Source organism: Peromyscus maniculatus, chromosome 4 (assembly GCF_049852395.1).
Source record: "Peromyscus maniculatus bairdii isolate BWxNUB_F1_BW_parent chromosome 4, HU_Pman_BW_mat_3.1, whole genome shotgun sequence".
NCBI lineage: Eukaryota > Metazoa > Chordata > Mammalia > Rodentia > Cricetidae > Peromyscus > Peromyscus maniculatus.
Genome location: NC_134855.1, coordinates 143909272 through 143927792, shown reverse-complemented (window position 1 = coordinate 143927792; position 18521 = coordinate 143909272). Strand labels below are relative to the sequence as shown.

Below are 18521 nucleotides of genomic sequence, written 5' to 3'. Positions count from 1 at the left end.
AAAAGCAGGAAACAGGTAGTTACTGAGTCAGGGTCCAAGGCAAGAATCATGTTATTCACGAACAACTGAGGCCAGGAGGCTAGGGCACTTGGTCAAAATGGCTCAGCTGATGGCAAACTGACATTGGGCAGCCAGTCCAGATGTCAGCTGAGGACCAAGGAGTTCTGGAATGCTAATCCTGAGGTCTGGGTCTGAATCCGGTTACAGCACCTACAGCCCTGACGGCCACTTCCCTGTCCTGCATGAGGGGATTTGCAAAACCAAGACGACTTAAAGAGAAAATGATGTAGAACACTAGGCAGGCGTCAGTGCGTCCTCGGAAAGCAGCTGCTTCCCTCCATCAGGTCTGTTTCCCCACCATCACACCGGGACATAAACCCTGGGACGGCAGGTGGGGACAGACGCAAGGCAACGCGGCAACGCTCACACATGCGCAATCCCGGGTGGGCGCCGCCTTCGCGCGCCCCGAACGTCACTTCCGGCGCGGGGGCCGGGCGGGCCGGCTGGGGAGTGCGGGTCTGTAGTGCGCGCGCTGCCAGCCGAGGCTCCTGCCGCCGTGACCCGCGCTCCGCCTGCCGCCGGGCTGGTGAGTGCCCGCGAGCCCGTGCGTGCGCCCAGGGGCCAGGGATAGGGACCCCAGCGGGCGAGCCTGCCGGAAGTGAGCCAGAGGGGCGGGAGACCCCAGGAAATGGGGACACCTGGGGAGGGGGCGACGACCGGAAGTAGGGGCCTTGGAACGCTGTCCGCGGCTCGGAGGTCTCTGGGGCTCCGAGAGAGATCGTGTCCGACCTCCGGCTGTTTGGGGAGAGAGGGAATGCTCCACGGGGAGATGGCTCCAGGTCGGGAGGATGCTAGGCTTTGTAGCCTGTCCCCAAGGCCACCCATCATGTCGTTCCCCAGACTTGACAGCCACTGCCGAGCCCTTGGGGATACAACAGGAAGCTGCAGGTGGAGGAGAGAGAAGATGAGGCCAGGGTGGGGCTCGACACTTCGCTCTGCCTCACCGGGCAGGGCTTGCCATACTTCCCCAGATGTTTACTGAGTGAATGCTGTCATGAGCCGGCACTGGGGGCCATGGTGACCCTGGCAGGCAAGTTCCCGGCTTTGTTGGGATCCACACTGTAGGGGGTCAGTTTTTTCCTTTGTAAAGTGGACACAGTGATGATAATGTGCTGGCTCAATACTGTGAAGATGAAATGTGGAGCTGACAGTGTAGTTCGGTGATAGAGTAATGCCTAGCATGCTCAAGGCCCTGGGTTCTATCCCCAGCAACACACAAGAAGAAATTAGAAAACGGATGTACGGTGCAGAGCTTGATTCAAAGCAAAACCCTGAAGCATGTATGACCTCTTTCCATCAGGCTACTGTGATGTATGCTGCACAAGGCGAGGTTTTGTCGTTTCCTGGTGTGTCCCTAGCATCCTCCAGCACAATGCCTAACACATACAGGGGCAGTCAGTAATTCTTCGATAAATGAATGGGTGGGAACTGACTCTGAAGGGTTTCGTGTAAACACCTGTGACACTGAACAAAAGTTTCTAAAGAGAAATAGGAACCCGGCGCTGTGGAAACCTGGAGGGACTCTTCCTGAGGAAATCAGGGAGCTGGGCCTTGAAGATGATGAGTTGTGCGGTTGGTATCAGATGTGTGAGATATTCCAAGGATGGTGGGTCATTAGTTTGTCTTTCCTGGCAGGGGAGGGGTGGAGGAGGAAAGGGGAGAGCCTTTGAGGCTGGTTCTGTAGCCTGTGACACTACGGTCAATCTCAGGGAGGCGGTGGATTGGGATTCCAGGCACCTACCTGTTGGTGACTGCCATGGAAACAGCCCAGGGCGGATCCCGTGAGACCAGGATTGTCCTTACCTTGCTTAGTACACCTCTATGAAGTATTAAATAAAGTATTTATGGCATGAGGCCTATATGATGTCTTAATACAGGGTGTTACACAGTGATTACCTGGATATCACACACTGGTTTCCTACACTCGTGACAAGAATTGGAGATGCGCTAGTCCACAGAGCTCATGCCCAGGCAGCTCAGACAGCCTGGAGTGAGGGAAGACTGGCTTCTCCGTGTCACCGTCCCCTTTTGTCTGGATTGTGGTTGAATCTTCTATATCATGACTTTATCACGGTCCACTCTTGAAAGTTACTTTTCTGTGATGGATGGATGCACATGGCATGGCACACACATGAGAGTCAGAGGACAGCCTTGAGTTGGTTTTCCCCTTCTACTTTTACATGGGTTTTGTAAATATGGTAAAGTTCCAGGGATTGAACTCAGGTAGCCAGGCTGGAGCTGCAAGTGAGCCATCTCGCAGGCCCTAGTGCATTCTTGAGACAATAGAGTGGTCTTTTAAAACAGAAATCGTGTCAAACCCTCTCTGCCCCTCTTCTGCACAAAAGTTTGAAGTTCTTACTGCATGCAATGCCCCGGCCCATAGCCCCGGGAAAGCCTCTGAATCCATCTGCTTTCCCCCATCTTGCTTCCTTAGCTCTAGCTCCACTGGGCACCTCGCTTATCAGAAAAGCCAGGCGTTTTTCAGAAACCCTCAACCGTATGATGCGTTTGGCTCTCCCTGTCATCTTTGTCAAATGTTACCCAGGCAAGCCTTCCCTGACTGCCCTGTTTAAAACTGCAGTCCTGATCCCACTCCTCATTCTCCTCTTCATAATAGTAGACAGTATCTTATGGTTAGAAATTGTCCCTCATCCCCACGGGGCTCAATGAGACAGGATTTTTTTTTTCTTTGCTTCTGCGTCCCCGGTACCTGGAAAAACAAAACAAAAGGCGTATCATACATGTCTGATATTCATTGGATGCATGTGTGTCATCCAGTCAGGACTTACAGTGAATCTGTGTGGGTTGGGAGGAGCTGGAGGAAGAACACACCTTTGAGAGGGACCAGAATATGCACAGAATGAGGACGTAGCTTCAGAAGCAAGTGAAAGAAGCCGGTGTGGCCAGAGGTTGGAATTCAGGAGATGGAGTGGGCGATCCTAAGGTTTGGATGGAGTAGCCTGCTTGGTCACTCACTAACAGCAGTGGACCAGAGGGAGTCTAGCTAGGTGCAGCCAGGACATTAGAGGTGTGTGCCAGAACTATGAAATGGCTCCTGTTGAACATGGGGTGCAGATCAGTGTCCACTCATGGACAAAGGCTTAGGTTCTGCAGCCAGGGAGTCTTGCAGCCAGCTTATTCCCAGGACAGCTCGGGCAGCTGTCCTCTGATTTTCATCCAATAGTGTGTTAGTGCGGGTTTTCCAGAAGCTAGCCTTAGGATCAACAGATGGGCAGGCAGTATGTGGAGTTTACTGGAGTGCCCACACAGATAAAGGAAAGGGAGATGACATAGAGTCCTGGGTCAGTGATGCAGGTCTGACCCCTGTGAAGGAGGTTTAGGCAGGAAGAATCCAGCCAGATCAACAGCCCATGAACCACTGTTGCCTTTGGAGGCATCCATGTCTCTCTTGGTCAGTCACTAGCTGAGGACTCTTGGGGGGTGCCTGTATAAAGTGTGGCCTTACTAGGATTTGCCTCTGAGGGCACTAGAGCTGGGGCCCTCCAGTTACATTTCCTTAGCAGCAGTGTGACACATTTCCATGATCGCCATAAGAAGCTACATTGTAAAAATTCAGACAAGCTGGACATGGCGGCACATACCTGTAATCCCAGCACACTAGAGGCTGAGGAGGCTAGCAAGTTCCAGACCACCTTGAGCTACATAGTGAGACTCTAAAAAAAAAAAAAAAACCTGGCAAAAACTCCCAGCCCCCCATTTCCCACTCTTGGGGTCCCATGTAAGCAATGCTTGACCTTGAAAATTACATGCACGGGGGCTGAAGAGATGGATCAGTCGTTAAGAGCACTGGCTGCTCTCCCAGAGGACCTGGGTTCAATTCCCAGCACCCATAGGGCAACTCACACCTGTCTGTAACTTCAGTTTCAGGGCTTCTGACACCCCTCACAGAGACATATATGTAGGCAAAACACCAATGAACATAAAGTAAAAATAAATTTAAAAAAAGATTCTGACTCAAAAATAAAGGCAAATAAATAGAATATTAATAGTAAATATAATTTTTAAAAATTACATGCACGCATATGTGCAAGTTTGTGAGTGTGGAATCAATTGTCTCATCTTTTTTTTGTTGTTGGTTGGTTGGTTTTGGTTTTTCGAGACAGAGTTTCTCTGGGTAGCTTTTGAAGTCTGCCCTGGAACTCACTCGGTAGCCCAGGCTGGCCCCGAACTAACAGAGATCCGCCTGCCTCTGCCTCCCCAGTGCTGGGATTAAAGGCGTGCGGCCCCACCATCCGGCGTCTCCTTTCATCTTTCTGTGGGTTCTCGGGATCAGCCTCCAGTCATTAGGCTTGTGTGGCAAACGTTACCTGTTGAGCGGTCACAAGGCCCATAGTGTAAGGCAGGTGTAAGGCTGCACTCTCTGACCCCCACTTGTGGCCTTTGTGTCAGCAGGGACCCCCGATAGCTCATGTCAGAAGAAAGTGACTCTCAGAGAACCAGCCCCTCTGTGGCCTCACTCTCCGAAAATGAGCTGCCACTGCCTCCGCCCGAGCCTCCCGGCTACGTGTGCTCGCTGACGGAAGACTTGGTCACCAAAGCCAGGGAAGAGCTTCAGGAGAAGCCTGAATGGAGACTCCGGGATGTGCAGGCCCTCCGAGACATGGTGCGGAAGGAGTACCCATACCTGAGCACCTCGCTGGATGATGCCTTCCTGTTGCGCTTCCTGCGGGCCCGAAAGTTTGATTATGACCGGGCCCTGCAGCTGCTGGTCAACTACCATGGCTGCAGGCGGAGCTGGCCAGAGGTCTTCAGCAACCTGAGGCCCTCCGCCCTGAAAGATGTTCTTGACTCCGGATTCCTCACAGTGCTGCCCCACACGGACCCCAGGGGCTGCCATGTCCTCTGCATCCGACCAGGTATTGGGATGGGTCTGTCTTTTACCCTGCTTTCTCTCATAGGTCCCCCACTTTCTTGTTTTAGTGAAGGTTCTTTTTTTTGGTTTGGTTTTGGCTTTTTAAAACAGTCTAGGCTCACTATGCAGCCAAGGATGATCTTGAACTCCTGACCCTCTTGCCTCTACCTCCCAAGTGCTAAGATTTTAAGTGTGTACAGTTGGGAGTCCAGCTCCGACCTGTCGAAGGGTTCTTGTGGGGAGGAGGGAGAAATGAGGAAGTATTAGATAGAAATATAAGCCTAGGCGGAGAGAAAGACAGAGATACAGGATAGCTTCGGGAGGGCCCTGAGTCAATACCCAGCCACCTCAAAATTTATTCTAATGGGTTTTTTATACACTGCCAAGGTGAAAGACAAAAGACCTCCCCCTTTCAAAACCAAAACACAGCACACAACCAAGTGTAGACCCTTCAAAACACCTGGTAACCATGCCCTTGGCTAACTCATCCCTTTATACACCCCTGCTGGGTAAAGCAAGCTCAGATTCTGTGACCTTGAGTAAGGTCTTATTAGGGAGCCTCTGTGGGCACCCACAGTGTACCACCACCATGCCTGGCCTCAAAGCTCTTTTGACTGCAGATGACAAAACCATCCTCAGGGTAACTGAGGACCACAGGAAGATTTGACCTAACGAGGCAGAAACAGCTCCCAGATCCACCACACTGAAGTTGCTGCCACTCCTACCAGGTCCTAGACCCCACAGCACAGGCCCCAGGACTGTCTGCTGGGCACAGACAGCTTCTCCATACTTTCCTCCTGAAACACGGCAAAGCTAAATCGGCCGCTTTCAGCTCTCAGGCTCACCTGGCTACTCAGTGAACGTCTGTCTGTTAGTGCAAACTCAGATTTCCAAAGGCGAGAATGCAGTGGGCCGAGGAGTCTGTTCTTGGTCACGGGGTGCAGGCGTGATCGCCAAGCCCCTCCCAGCACCTCCTCTGAGTGGGCTGAGGACAGATAGAAGTGAGACAGTGTGGGCTGGACAGAAGCCTGGAAAGGGGCCCACTCTGTCTCCTGCCTTCTCCCTCCTCCCTCCTCTGTTGGGTTAGACCCTCACCAGGTTCTGTTTATTTATTTGTTTGTTTGTTTGTTTGTTTGTTTTTGTGGTGCTGGGAATGAAACCCTGGTGTGTACCTGTTGGGCAGGAGCTGTACCACTGAGCTATGATCAGAACACCTTGATTCATTTTCTGATACCAACGCTTTATAGGTACTCGTTGTAGCTCACTTTAAAAAAAAAATGCGTCTTTTTTCTTTATATTTTATTTTATTTTGCTTTTTGAGATAAGGTCTCTATGTAGCCTTGGCTGTCCTGGAACTTTCTATTTAGAGCAGGCTGACCTCAAACCCACAGAGATCCACCTGCCTCTGCCTCCGAGTGCTGGGACCAAAGGCGTGTGCCCAGCTTTTTAAAAAGCATCTTTTTAACATTGCATAAAGAACTGTGATAGACTCAAGGTAAATAAACATTGCATCCATTTGTCCTGCTTCCTGATGGATTACCTCTGCTATTCACAGTAGAGAGGAGGTGGTAACTGAGGCATCAGGAAAGATAATGAAAAGCTTGTTCCCGTTTGCAAGGGAAGCTCCCCACAGAGAGATTAGAGATCGTGGCCCTAGGAGAAGCTAAAGGGGGGAATTAGAAATGTTAGCTAGTGCGTGGAGGGGGCGGGATGCCTAATCGGGTCCTTCTTCTGGCACCAGGCATAGTTGAGGAAAGGGCCTCCCCCCACTCACAGCCCCTGCAGTTTCTTCACTGCAGAGCCCAGGGGAGAGTGAAAGGTTACAGCACTCCTCCTAAGCAAGCCAGAAAGTGAGCACGCGCTGACAGCCCTGTGCCTGCAGATTCACCCGACGGGGTGTCTGGCGGCACAGCCCTCTCCATCTGTTTTCCTCTGCCTGGATGCCTCACACCACGCTTCCTTCCAGCCGTTCACTAAGCTGTCTTTGCCGTCTAGACCGTTCTCTTCACCCTGTGCGTGTGTCAGGCAGACATCGCGGGAGCCGCCTTGCCTGCCGTGCTGGGCTCTTCCAAAGTTAGGTGTTTGTTTCAAATAAGCAGTGCAGACTGCTGAGCACCCAGAGACCTAGAAACTGGCCAGCAAGCTTTGTCATGCTGCTGTGAGCTCAGCTCAGAAGTGTTATCAGATGTCACATGGCCCTGCCTCCTCCTGGCACGTGGTTGTGCCTGTGAGATGACTTTCTCCTTGTGTGGGATGAGATCTGGCCCCCTCCCCACCGACCCAGCTCTTAGAAGGAGCGGACCTGCAAAGCTGTGTTCTGAATTGGGTTTTACTTTGCTTTCTTCTAAGCTCTTTTTGAGATGTATGTGACTGAAAAGATGATATCCAGTTGTATAGAGGCAGGCTTAGTTCACACGAACACTAATCACCAAGTTTGGTAGAGGCCTGTTATGAGAACTGTGTACAGGCCGTGAAAAGGCTCAGCAGGTGAAAGCTCTTGTCCCACAAGTGCAGTGTTTGGATCCCTGGAACCCAAGTAAAAGTGGAAAGTGACAACCTGGGTTGTCTTCTGACCGCCATACATGCTCTATGGCACACGTGTCCCCTCACACATAAAGAGGTACATACATGTATCATACACACATATTCAAAAATAATTTTGTGTATATTCCATATCCCATTTTTAGCAAAATGAAATTTTATTTTTTAATGCATTCTTTCCTGATTTCATACATATATATATATATATAATTACTTTGACCATAATCTTCCATCATCCTTTATCGCCCTTCCCTCTGAGTCCCCAAACCCCTTCTTCTTCCCCAAGAAATCCTCCAATGCTCAGGTCTGTGTTGCCCCACCCACCCCTTGGAGGGCAGTGGGGTGGGGAGTGGCCCCCTGCGTTTAATTAGGTTTGCTTGCTTGAGCATGGGGTAGGGGTTATTTACCTGAGCGAGAGGATCTTTCCAGTGGTTGGCACCACTGAGGACTGTGACTCGGCTTCCCCGGCATCTGGGGAGGGACTCTCGTTTTTTTGAGATAGGGTCTCATGTAGCCCAGGCTGGCCTTGGACTTTCTGTGTAGCTGGAGATGACCTTTGACTCCTGTTCTTACCACCACTCCCTCCCAAGTGCTGAGATTAGGGATGTGAGTGAGCCACAGCACCTGACTAGGCTCTGTCTTCGTGTCTTCGTTTCCCTGTCTTACGGGATATAAGGTCTTGGGAAAGACTTTCTCGAGAATGTAGTTTCCAACTGGGCTTGGTGGCCTGTGCCTACTAGTTCAACACCCAAGAGGATCCTTGAAAGTTCAGGACCAGCCTGGGATACAGAATGACTCTGTCTCAACCCCTCACCCCTGCCAAAAAGAAACAGTAAGAAGAGAAAAAGAATAGTGATTAATGCTCAAAAATACCATCGTGTTTTTCATTTGTACTCTCTTCCCAAAGGGAAGAATCATTAAATATGCAAATATTAATGAAGCATCCTTCCTGTAAGGAGGAATTTGAGCAAGGGCCTCGTGGAACATAGCTGTGCTCCATCCTGTAACACCCTGGAGTTGTATGTGAGTTAGGACGCTTCTTTACATGACAAACCAAAAGCCAGCTTCTATCAGTTGGAACAAAAACTCATTTGCTCAGGTGACATCTGGGGTCAGTTAGATTTGGGGACAACTAGAGAGGTGATTCCATCTCCGCCAGCCTTGGCATGGGCTTCATTCTCAGACCAACTCTGGTCTCATGAGCCCCTGAACCTCGGTCTCACAGCTTTACTGCTGTGCGAGGGAGGAGTGATCTTCTCTTTCCCAAGAACCACACCCTAGATGGAGTCTGGTTCTGTGGGACCTGGTTTGGACCGCATGCTGTGGCTAGGATGTCTACCAGACTGGCCAGACAGTCCCCATCGTCACCCTCCCTGGAGTCATCTCAAGTCAAGTCAGTCCTGTGCAACCTGTGTGGCCAGAGTGGAAAAGCAGGTGTGGTGTGATGCCATTTAGGGCAGGAAGCAGAGGTGGCCAAGAAGGTAGGTATTACCCTGTTTACTTAAGAGACAGGCTCAGCCGGAAAGTGCCAGTGCACACCTTTAATCCCAGCACTTGGGAGGCAGAGGCAGGCAGATCTTTGGTTTACAGAGCGAGTTCCAGGACAGCCAGCTTGGTTTACAGAGCGAGTTCCAGGACAGCCAAGGCTACACAGAGAAACCCTGTCTGGGGGCCGGGGGGCAGAGGGTCAGAGTACTAAAGCATCTTGCCCAAGGTCACACAGATCGTAAAAGTCAGAGCTGTCTTCCTGACTTCAGAGCTCATGCTTTTAACCTCAAGGCTCAATTGTGTTTTCATCTCCAGATGTTCTGCTGGGTTTGGGAGGTTAGGAAATGTCAACTGCTGGTCAGGATCTTGGTGACATGTCTTTCTCTTCCATTGCAAAGCTGAGGTTTTAGAAGATGCATCTGAGCACTTGTTTGTATTCATTCTATAATGCTGTCTATCTTTGTGACCTCAGACAGATGGATACCGAGCAACTATCCAATCACTGAGAACATCCGAGCTATATACTTGACATTAGAAAAACTCATTCAGTCCGAAGAGACCCAAGTGAACGGAATTGTAATTCTCGCAGACTACAAAGGCGTGAGCTTATCGAAAGCATCTCATTTTGGCCCTTTTATAGCCAAAAAGGTGATTGGCATTCTTCAGGTATGGCCTCTGTTCACCATGTACGCATTCTGTGGTTGCTTTGCTTGCCCTACAGCCCTGTCCACTTACTGCTGTTTTATGGGGATTATCCAAACCCCACTTCCCACCCGCAGTGGGAATAATCTCCAATCTTCTTTGCCATGACTCCGAAGGTCCCTGCAGAAGGCACCTCTGAGCTGTGCTTAATGGTTCACAAAGCCCTGTCATTAACGTTCAGTCTTTGAGGGGACACTCGGAGGCAAGCAAGAATTCGTTTTCCTTTGTGATAAATGGGACAGCAGAGACCTAGAGGACACGTGGTCTGTTCCATGTGTCACAGCACGTGTCACAGCCACAAAAGGTTTCTGCCCCTTGGGTGCTGCCTCTCGAGGGCTGTGAGGTGCCGATGGTGCAACTGCCCGTCACTGGGGTCCACAGAGGTCCAGGCCCTGGCTGCGAATCGACTTATTTAAACAGACCTCTTCTGCATTGGTCCTCATTTTATTTTGGTTTGTTTTTTGAGACAGAATCTCTTGTGCTTCAGGCAGCCCTCAGACTTGATATGCAGCCAAAGATCCACCCAAGAGGGAATCCTCTTCCCTCTACCACCATGCACAGGTCCATCATTGTAAATGTGAAAGTCTGATTTTTCTTAGCTTCTACTGTTTCTATTTTGTGCCGGGATTAGAACTTGGGACCTCATGTATGCTAGGTAAACACTCTACCACTGAGATCCATCCCTGACTTAATGTTTTGTTTTGAATTATTTTATGTGTATGGGTATTTTGCCTACATGTATATCTGTGCACATGTGTGCTTGGTGTCCAAGGAGGCCAGAAGTGTCAGATTCCCTAGGACTAGGGTTACAGACAGTTGTAAGTTGACGTGTAGGTACTGGGAATTAAACCCAGGTCCTCTGGAAGAACAGCAGTGCTCTCAGCTGTTAAGCCATTTTTTCAACTCCTGGCTCTGTGTTTTGATGGCTCCTGCTGAAACACACACACACACACACACACACACACACACACACACACACACACACACACACATTGGGTTTGGATCTGTATTCTTCTGCTAATGTAAGATCACCCAGAAGGGATCAGAATTCCAGAGTTAAGTAAGCTTGGGTACTGTGATGTAATGTGTCCCTTTGTTGTGAATTTCATTGTAAACAGTGTGTTAAAGCCTGTGAACAAAGCTGGGTGATGGTGGTGTACACCTTTAATCCCAGCACTCTGGGAGGTAGAGGCAGGTGGATCTCTGTGAGTTCAAGGCCAGCCTGGTCTAATAAAGAGAGTTCCAGAACAACTAGGGCTGTTACACAAAGAAACCCTGTCTTGAAAAGCAAAACAAAAAAGCCAATGTACAGAAGTGCTCTGAAAGACTTCCCCCTTATCCCCTTATTTAAATGGATCTGGAGATTGAACCTAGAACCTTGGCAAGGGTTCTACCATTGAGCCCATTTTAAAAAACAGTTCTTATAGCAGGGCAGTGGTGGCACATGCCTTTAATCCACTTGCGAGGCAGAGATAGATGTCTGAGTTCAAGGCCAGCCTGGCCTACAGAGTGAGTTCCAGGACAGCCAGAGCTACACAGAGAAACTCTGCCTTAAAAAAACAAAAATAAAAAAACAAACAAACAAAAAAAGCCACTTTATATTTTGAGACAGGGTTTCCCCAAGTGGCCCAGGCTGGCCTTGTACTCTGTATATTAGTTCTTTTCTGTTGTGTTCTTATCATGCTGTGATAAAACACCATGACCAAGGCAACTTACAGAAAAAGAAGTTTATATTGTGTATGGTTCCAGAGAGACAAGAGTCTATCATGGCAGGGAAGCTTGGCATCAGGAGTCAAGCATGGTGGAAGACAGGAAGCTGAAGGGTCACATCTTCCACAGCAAACACAAAGCAGAGAGCACTAAACAGTGTGGGCTGGATGCTCTTAAAGCCTGTCCCCAGTGACAGACTTCCTGCAGGAGGCCACTCCTCCTCACCTTCCCAAACAGTGCCACCAAGTGTGATCAAGTGTTTAAATGCCCGAGCCTCTAGGGGACATCTCATTCAAACCACCACACTCTGTATCTCAGACAGGCCTGAACTCACAGTCTACCTACCTCAGCCTCCCAAATAGCTGGTTACAGGCCAGAACCACCAAGCCAAACTAAGGAAACCTGTGTGACTGTGTAGGCCAGTGGATTCCTCTGGCTCACCAAGCAGGCCTGCTTCACATCCCATCTGGGAAGTGCACTTGGGGCAGCCCTGACCTGGAAGGTCTGCTCTTTTCCAGCTCTTTCGCTGTGGTCTTGACCATTGTTTGCTGCTGTAGGAGCCGCCCCACCTGTCACCTTTGCCTCGCTCTTCTGCCCCACACTTCCTCACTACTTGTCACACCAGGGCTCTCTGAGGAGGCTGTGAGAGTCAGAGCAGACTGGTGCTGTGTTTCTTACGGGGAAGGCAGCTACGGAGGGGACGGAACGCAGATACTGCCTGTGTTCTAACATGGCGTTCTTCCACCCACAGGATGGCTTCCCCATTCGGATAAAAGCCGTCCACATAGTGAACGAACCTCGGATATTTAAAGGCATTTTTGCCATCATAAAACCATTTCTGAAGGAGAAAATAGCAAACAGGGTGAGTGATTTCCTTTGAACTTGATACGTTTTAAATCTTCCTTGATTTTTTTTCTCGCTTGATTTATTGTGACACCTAGAACATCATTATTTTTGTCCAGAAACTAACTTGGAAGTAGAAGGTACCTATTCTCAGCATGACCCACCCTTTTTATGAGGGAGAGGGGACTAGTAAGAATACATTGTTTGCCAATAATGAGAACAGGACGAGGGCGTTGTGTTACTACAGGGCCCCAGGTAGCCCAGGCTGAAAGGTGGGATTTTTATGATAAGCTGCCTCTCTGTTCTGTAATCTATTCAGATTTCCTGGCCTCCTGGCTTAGACATTGTGAACCAACATTGCATTTTATATGTAGGAGGATTTAGAAAAGGGAAGGAATGGGTCACCAAGCAGATAGATTGATCATTGCTACCTCAGAGCTTCATCCATGCTAAGTGCTGTGCTGCTAGTTACACAGCCAACCTCAGATGAGTCTTTTAAAAGGGTTCTCCTTTCTTTTTTTAAATTTATTTATTTATTATGTATACAGTGTTCTGCCTGCATGTATGCCTGCAGGCCAGAAGAGGGCACCAGATCTCATTACAGGTGGTTGTGAGCCTTCATGTGGTTGTTGAGAATTGAACTCAGGACCTTTAGAAGAGCAGCCAGTGCTCCCAACCACTGAGCCATCTTTCCAGCCCGAGGGTTCTCCTTTCTGACCCACAAAAGCCCTTCCTCTGTTCATCTTTCTCAGGGCCGCTGATACAAATGTGGTAATGGCATTTTTCTCCTCCTTCCTTGCACCCAGAGACATTGAGGTCACTCCAAAGGCTGGGTTTATAGTTTCACACTTTTTCTTTTGTTTTAAAGATCTTTTAATTTTAAAGTGTGTGTGTGTGTGTGTGTGTGTGTGTGTGTGTGTGTGTGTGTGTAGACAGAGTTTCTCTGTATCTCAGCAGCTACTCCCAAATAACCACTTGAAGATATATTATTAATTATAAATGCTCAATTGATAGCTCAGGTTTGTTACTAGCTAACTCTTACATTTTAAATCCACCCATATTTCTTATCTACCCTCTGCATGTGGCAGTACTTTCTTTCAAAGTACTTCATCTTGCTTCCCTCTGCGTCTCCTCCTGGAGATTCCTTAGACTCCACCCTTCTTCTTCCCAGCATTCTCTCTGGCCTGAAATTCCTGCCTAGCTATTAGCCAATCAGCTTTTTATTAACAATGAGAGCAACACATTTTCAGTATACAGAAGGATTATTGCACAGTGTGTGTGTGTGTGTGTGTGTGTGTGTGAGTGTGTGTATGACTGCTCATACACGCATATGCTAGAGGAGGCCAGAAGAAAGCATTGGATCCCCCTGGAATTGGAGTTACCACATCAATCATCAATCAAGACAACTCCTGAAGGTCAATCTGATGGAGGCATTTTCTCAGTTGAGATTCCTCCCTCTCAAATGATTCTAGCTTGTATCAAGTTGACAAAACACTACCCAGCACAGTTAGCATCTATTAATATAGTAATCAGTTTCATTGTGGCATTTTCATTCCCGTTTCCTTCTTGTCCCCTCCCAGCCCCATTGTTTCTCTTCCTTTCAACTAGTCCCCCTTCTACTTTCTTATCGTTTTTTTTCTGTTTTGGTGATCTGAGTTTATTTAGGTTCACTTACAAGATCATGAATAAAGGGCCATTTACAGGACCGTGGACACTTACCAATGGCTATAACACTGAAGAAAATGTCCCCGCACTCGCCCCCAGCAACCATTAACTGCCTATAGATCCTTAAAGAAGGAGTAGGTGGTCCTGCCCCAGACACCATGATGGAATGTTGAAGGACCCAATCTCGTGCCTGTGATCACAGTTGCTGAATCTGTTTTTCATACTGTTCTGTTTTAGTTCTTTCTCCATGGGTCTGACCTGAACTCTCTCCACACAAACCTTCCAAGGAATATCCTCCCCAAGGAGTACGGGGGCACAGCTGGAGAGCTGGACACTGCCACCTGGAATGCAGTGCTGTTGGCATCAGAGGATGATTTTGTAAGAGAATTCTGCCAGCCTCTACCTGCCTGCGACAGTCTCCTGGGCCAGCCACTGCTGTCTGAAGGACTGATCTCAGATGTGCAGTGTGATGATTCCATACGAGCCGTGAAGTCCCAGCTCTACTCCTGTTATTAGCACTCTTCTGGGAGAGTCACCATGTAGAATTCCTTATTCCTTAGAAATGTACAAGGTTTAAGATGCCAAGGCCTCAGTCTTGCTCCGTCATTATGCAGTGACGGAGCTGCCTATAGAGATTCAAGGGTGAGCCCATCACAGGCAGACCTTTGGCTACCTGGATTATTCCAGGGAAGACATGGAAATTGCCCTGGTGATTCCCAAATGTTTGCAACTGCTGGTCTGGATAAGCTGTCTGTATCTGTTTTTTATGCATCTTGGAAGCAACCAGGGTCAGAGTCACTCTGAAGTGACCAGCAGGAGACAACTGAATTGATAACGACTCTGAAGCCATTTGGTCACAACTCTGAAGCAATTTGCCAATCCTGAAAGGTGGCCACATGTGAAACTGTGTCTTTCCCAATAACCCTAGTGTTGACCTCTGTTGCTCATCAGCAAAGTTCAAGGTTCAGGCCCCAGTTGTCATCACTGGTCCTGGAAAGCCCTATAAACTGAGCGGTAGAAATACCAGGACTCAGGCATTACTTAAAAGATCAAATTTGGAAGCCAGGTGCTTCAGAGCATCCCTGGGATTCCAGGGTTGAATCTTGCAATAGTAACTTTTCCCAAACCCATAAAGCCTTAGCTCTGGTTCTCCATGGATTCATACCAGTCAACATAAAATACTGGATTCTAGGACTATGTGGCTAAAGGTTTGGACTAGGAGTTGGGTGTGTGACTGCACAAGACATGGACCTCGGCTTTGTTGTCTCTAAAGTGAAGCTACATGGAATGGGGGCTTTGGGGGATGCTGAAATTCTGTTACGTTTCCTGCTTGGAAAGATGGCCACCTAAAGCTAGGTCTTGTTTTTTTGTGGTATGTAACAAGCCGCATGTAAAGGAGTGTCATTTGGCCTTGCCTTTGGTGGTAACCAGCTAGCTGCCTTTGCAGAATGATGAGCAAACTTGAAAGAGATGGGCTTTCGTGAGGCTGGCCAAATCCTGGACAAACTCCTTCCACCCTGGAGACACTAGTGGTGTATTAGAAACAGCCACAGTAATTGCCAGATTTGGGCTTCTTCTATTTTTGTCTCTGGAAACACACCAGAGCAGGTTATTGCTGGCTCACCTGGGGGCCCTGCCGAGTGTTCATCTAGTGTGGAAGGACCAGCTGGCCAGAACGTTAGTTTTGCATTTAGGCACTTTAGACATCTGTCAAGATTTTAGCCTTAACCCAAGCATTGAGTGACGTGATTCAGCTCCTGGCTTTGGACCTGTGTCCTTTGGTATTCATCATGTGTTGTGATGTTAAATAGCGTCAGGTACTGTTGTTTGTGTACTTAGTAGACTAAGCAGGCATTCCATACAGCTTACAGATGTGGCTTTGAGACTCAAAGGTCAGTCTATTGTTACTAAATTTCCTAAAACATCTGCAGAAGTTCTTAATGGAAACTTACTACAATAATGCCAATTCTGGGGGACATTCTTTCTACCATAGATGCTAATCCTTGATCTTCTAGGACCTGGCTGAGCTTAAGTGCCAAAACACACCCCTCTTGACTGCCCATAGAGACCGTTTACTACTGAGCTTCTGCTATTTGGTTTAGTTCCTGGAAGGTTTTCTGCTTAAAGGGATGGCTACCCAAGACACCTGAAAAGACTCATGCTGGCTCTGAACCCAGCAACCGGGGTGAGAGAATCTGTTAGAAGCTTTCTTAGGTCCTAAGGAGGAAGAGAGCACAAGGGAAAAAACAGACAAAGGAAAAGATGAATTCCTCAGCCCCACCAGGTTCCCTGGTTTAAATCCTGTCATGTGACTAGCTAGTTCTTTGTCTATTTGATTTAACAAAGGGACAGCTAGGCTCACAGGGAGAAATCTCATAGCAGAAAGCACCCAGTTTGCCAGGCCTTTCTGGTTAGGCCTCTGAGAGCCTGGGTTTCCTGTCTCCCCAAGCTGTTCTGCGGCTTGCTGACTCTAGAGATCAGAGTCTTGGCGCGTCTGGTTTGAAGCAGGCTGTGAGACCAGGACCTCCTGCTGCAAAATAAAGCAACTCCTGGGCTGAGCAGCAGGGGTGCAGCAAAGCCTCAGTTGAGGGGAACACATTGGTAGAGGCAGCAAGTGAGCAAGAACTTGGGAGTATCTGACTTGAGGATAAAGACATTTCACAGACAGCTGAACATGAACTTTTCCTGAAAGTCAAGGTTATGTGGTGTTGGGAGGAAAAAGCGACAGTGAAAGAGAGGTGGGTTCCACCTTTCTCCTCCCACATGGCCTTGAATGTGCCACTGGACAGACGCCCTTGATCGCTGCCCAAAGAGGCTTGTATGCTGAACTCCAAATCCTGTTCCCACTTGGCTCTCTGGCTCTCCTTAGACACTATTCTGGGCTTTTAAAAAACAAGCTATTTAGAAATGTAGGTCAAGTGAATTGGTGCTGAAATATGCTAGTGTAGGAATATGGGAGCTTTCTTCTCTTGCCCAAGTCCGCTACAGACTTCCACTAAATTCAGTTTCTTAGAAACCTGTTATTCCTTCATGGAGGAATACAGATAAAATCTACAGAAACAGCCAGAAGCGCTGGCTTCCCACCTTGGCTTCCGCTGGGCAGGGTGGGTTTGGACTACTCACATTTCATTTTAGGTTTGTAAGCACCTCAGGTTACAAGGCAGTTTCTTCAGAAATTCATGCCCTCCCTCTGAATACCTGAGACAGCCTTATTATCCAGCAGGCAGTCTGGGCAGATGTCATCTCCCGATCATCCACAGAGCTTGCTTTTTCATTTGGGCAGCAATAGCTGCATGCTGTTGTGGCATTCTTACAATACCTCATCTTGAAGTCATGCACTTGAGGTTCTTCTGTGGAACCTCCTTTAGGACGGAAAACGTTGACTCAGTTGACAGAAGTGTAGCTGTGCTATGGTCATGTCAGGCTGGAACACCGATGAGCTGCTCAGGACGGCCAGCTGTCTTGCTAAGGCTTCTCAGTATTGCCATCTGTTCACTTTGCAAATCTAAAGTAGATTTCTTTCTGCTCTCTCGACTCAGAAATGCTCAGCTTCAAATGCAAGAAGCACCACCAAATATTTCTTCTCAGTGGGAGCTTGCTCCACAGGAAGGTCCAGCGTGACTTGTAGCTGCAGATGACCACACATTTACTGGTTTTCAGTTACCTGGGGTCCTGTGTGTGTGTTTCCAATCTCACTGGAGGTTTTCCGTCAGGCAGTTAAGTGCTTTGGATTCCCCTGGATGTGCCTCCTCTTCTTGGCATAGTACATAGGAACCCAACAGGTAAAATACTTGAAACTTCTCAGTGGCCAAGACCTCTGATCCCCTCTGACTGGTGGAAATGGGGCTGTTTTCCTGAGCAGTCTAGGCCACCGTTTTAGTCCCTGGTCATGTTCCTTACTTCAAACTGAAATTCAGTTTGGCTTTGAGTATTAGGCACATGTGGGTTCATCTACTTCAGTGTTTGTTTTGACCAAAAGTTTATTTTTCTAGTGCATTTTTCTAAGTGGTGAAAATATGTAATTTTAGTATGCATGACTGGGTCTCCAACAATAAAAATCTCTGTAAGGCTGAGTGTGTGTGTGTTGTGGTTTTGTTCTTTAGACAAAACCTGGATGTAGTCCTGGTGACCTGGATAGACACAGGTTTCCTAACATGGGCCCAAGTACAGCCTCCTGCTCCAAGATGAGCTTGGAAGGGGCACTGTGGCAGGCACTGTGGCCACTGAAGATCATGAATACACGAGTTGTGTATAAAGAAAAATGAACTGAGCTTCACACAGTGGTAGAGGCATATGTTTTTCAGTTCCCAAGACTGGAGATGTTTCTCTGGACTGGCCCTGAAACCCTTCCAATAGCTAATGATTCCTAAAGAGCTCCTGTGGTATGGGCAGGTATGCCAACTACACAAGAGTACATGATCTCATTTGAATCCTCAGACACCATGAATGAGGTGTATTGCATGTAGTGTATTGCCCTTGTGAGGAAAACAGGGCCCAAAATGTTAATTAGCTTGCCAAGGACACTCAAAGCCAGGCAGTCCGATGGCTGCTGTTTCAGGAGGACATGATGGGTGGAGTTTAGGAGCACACATCTCTCTTTCTTACACTCACTTAACCAAGCCCAGGGAGAATGGAATGA

General features: G+C 48.4%; 1 protein-coding gene across 4 annotated transcripts in view; it reads left to right on the top strand.

The window, feature by feature from the left end:
• Positions 1-17955, top strand: part of Ttpal (alpha tocopherol transfer protein like) — a 41754-nt gene extending 23799 nt beyond the window's left edge. Inside the window, exons 1-5 of one of the 4 annotated variants that reach the window (XM_006971023.4) lie at positions 471-586; positions 4474-4937; positions 9435-9628; positions 12126-12236; positions 14120-17955. In XM_006971023.4, the coding sequence (XP_006971085.1) occupies positions 4490-4937; positions 9435-9628; positions 12126-12236; positions 14120-14398 (1032 nt within the window). In that variant the 5' untranslated portion in view covers positions 471-586; positions 4474-4489 and the 3' untranslated portion in view covers positions 14399-17955. Of the gene's footprint in view, positions 1-470; positions 587-4470; positions 4938-9434; positions 9629-12125; positions 12237-14119 lie in introns of those variants that run through there. The other 3 variants (XM_015999236.3, XM_076571201.1, XM_076571202.1) reach the window with 3 other exon arrangements.
• The last annotated feature ends 566 nt before the right edge of the window (positions 17956-18521 follow it).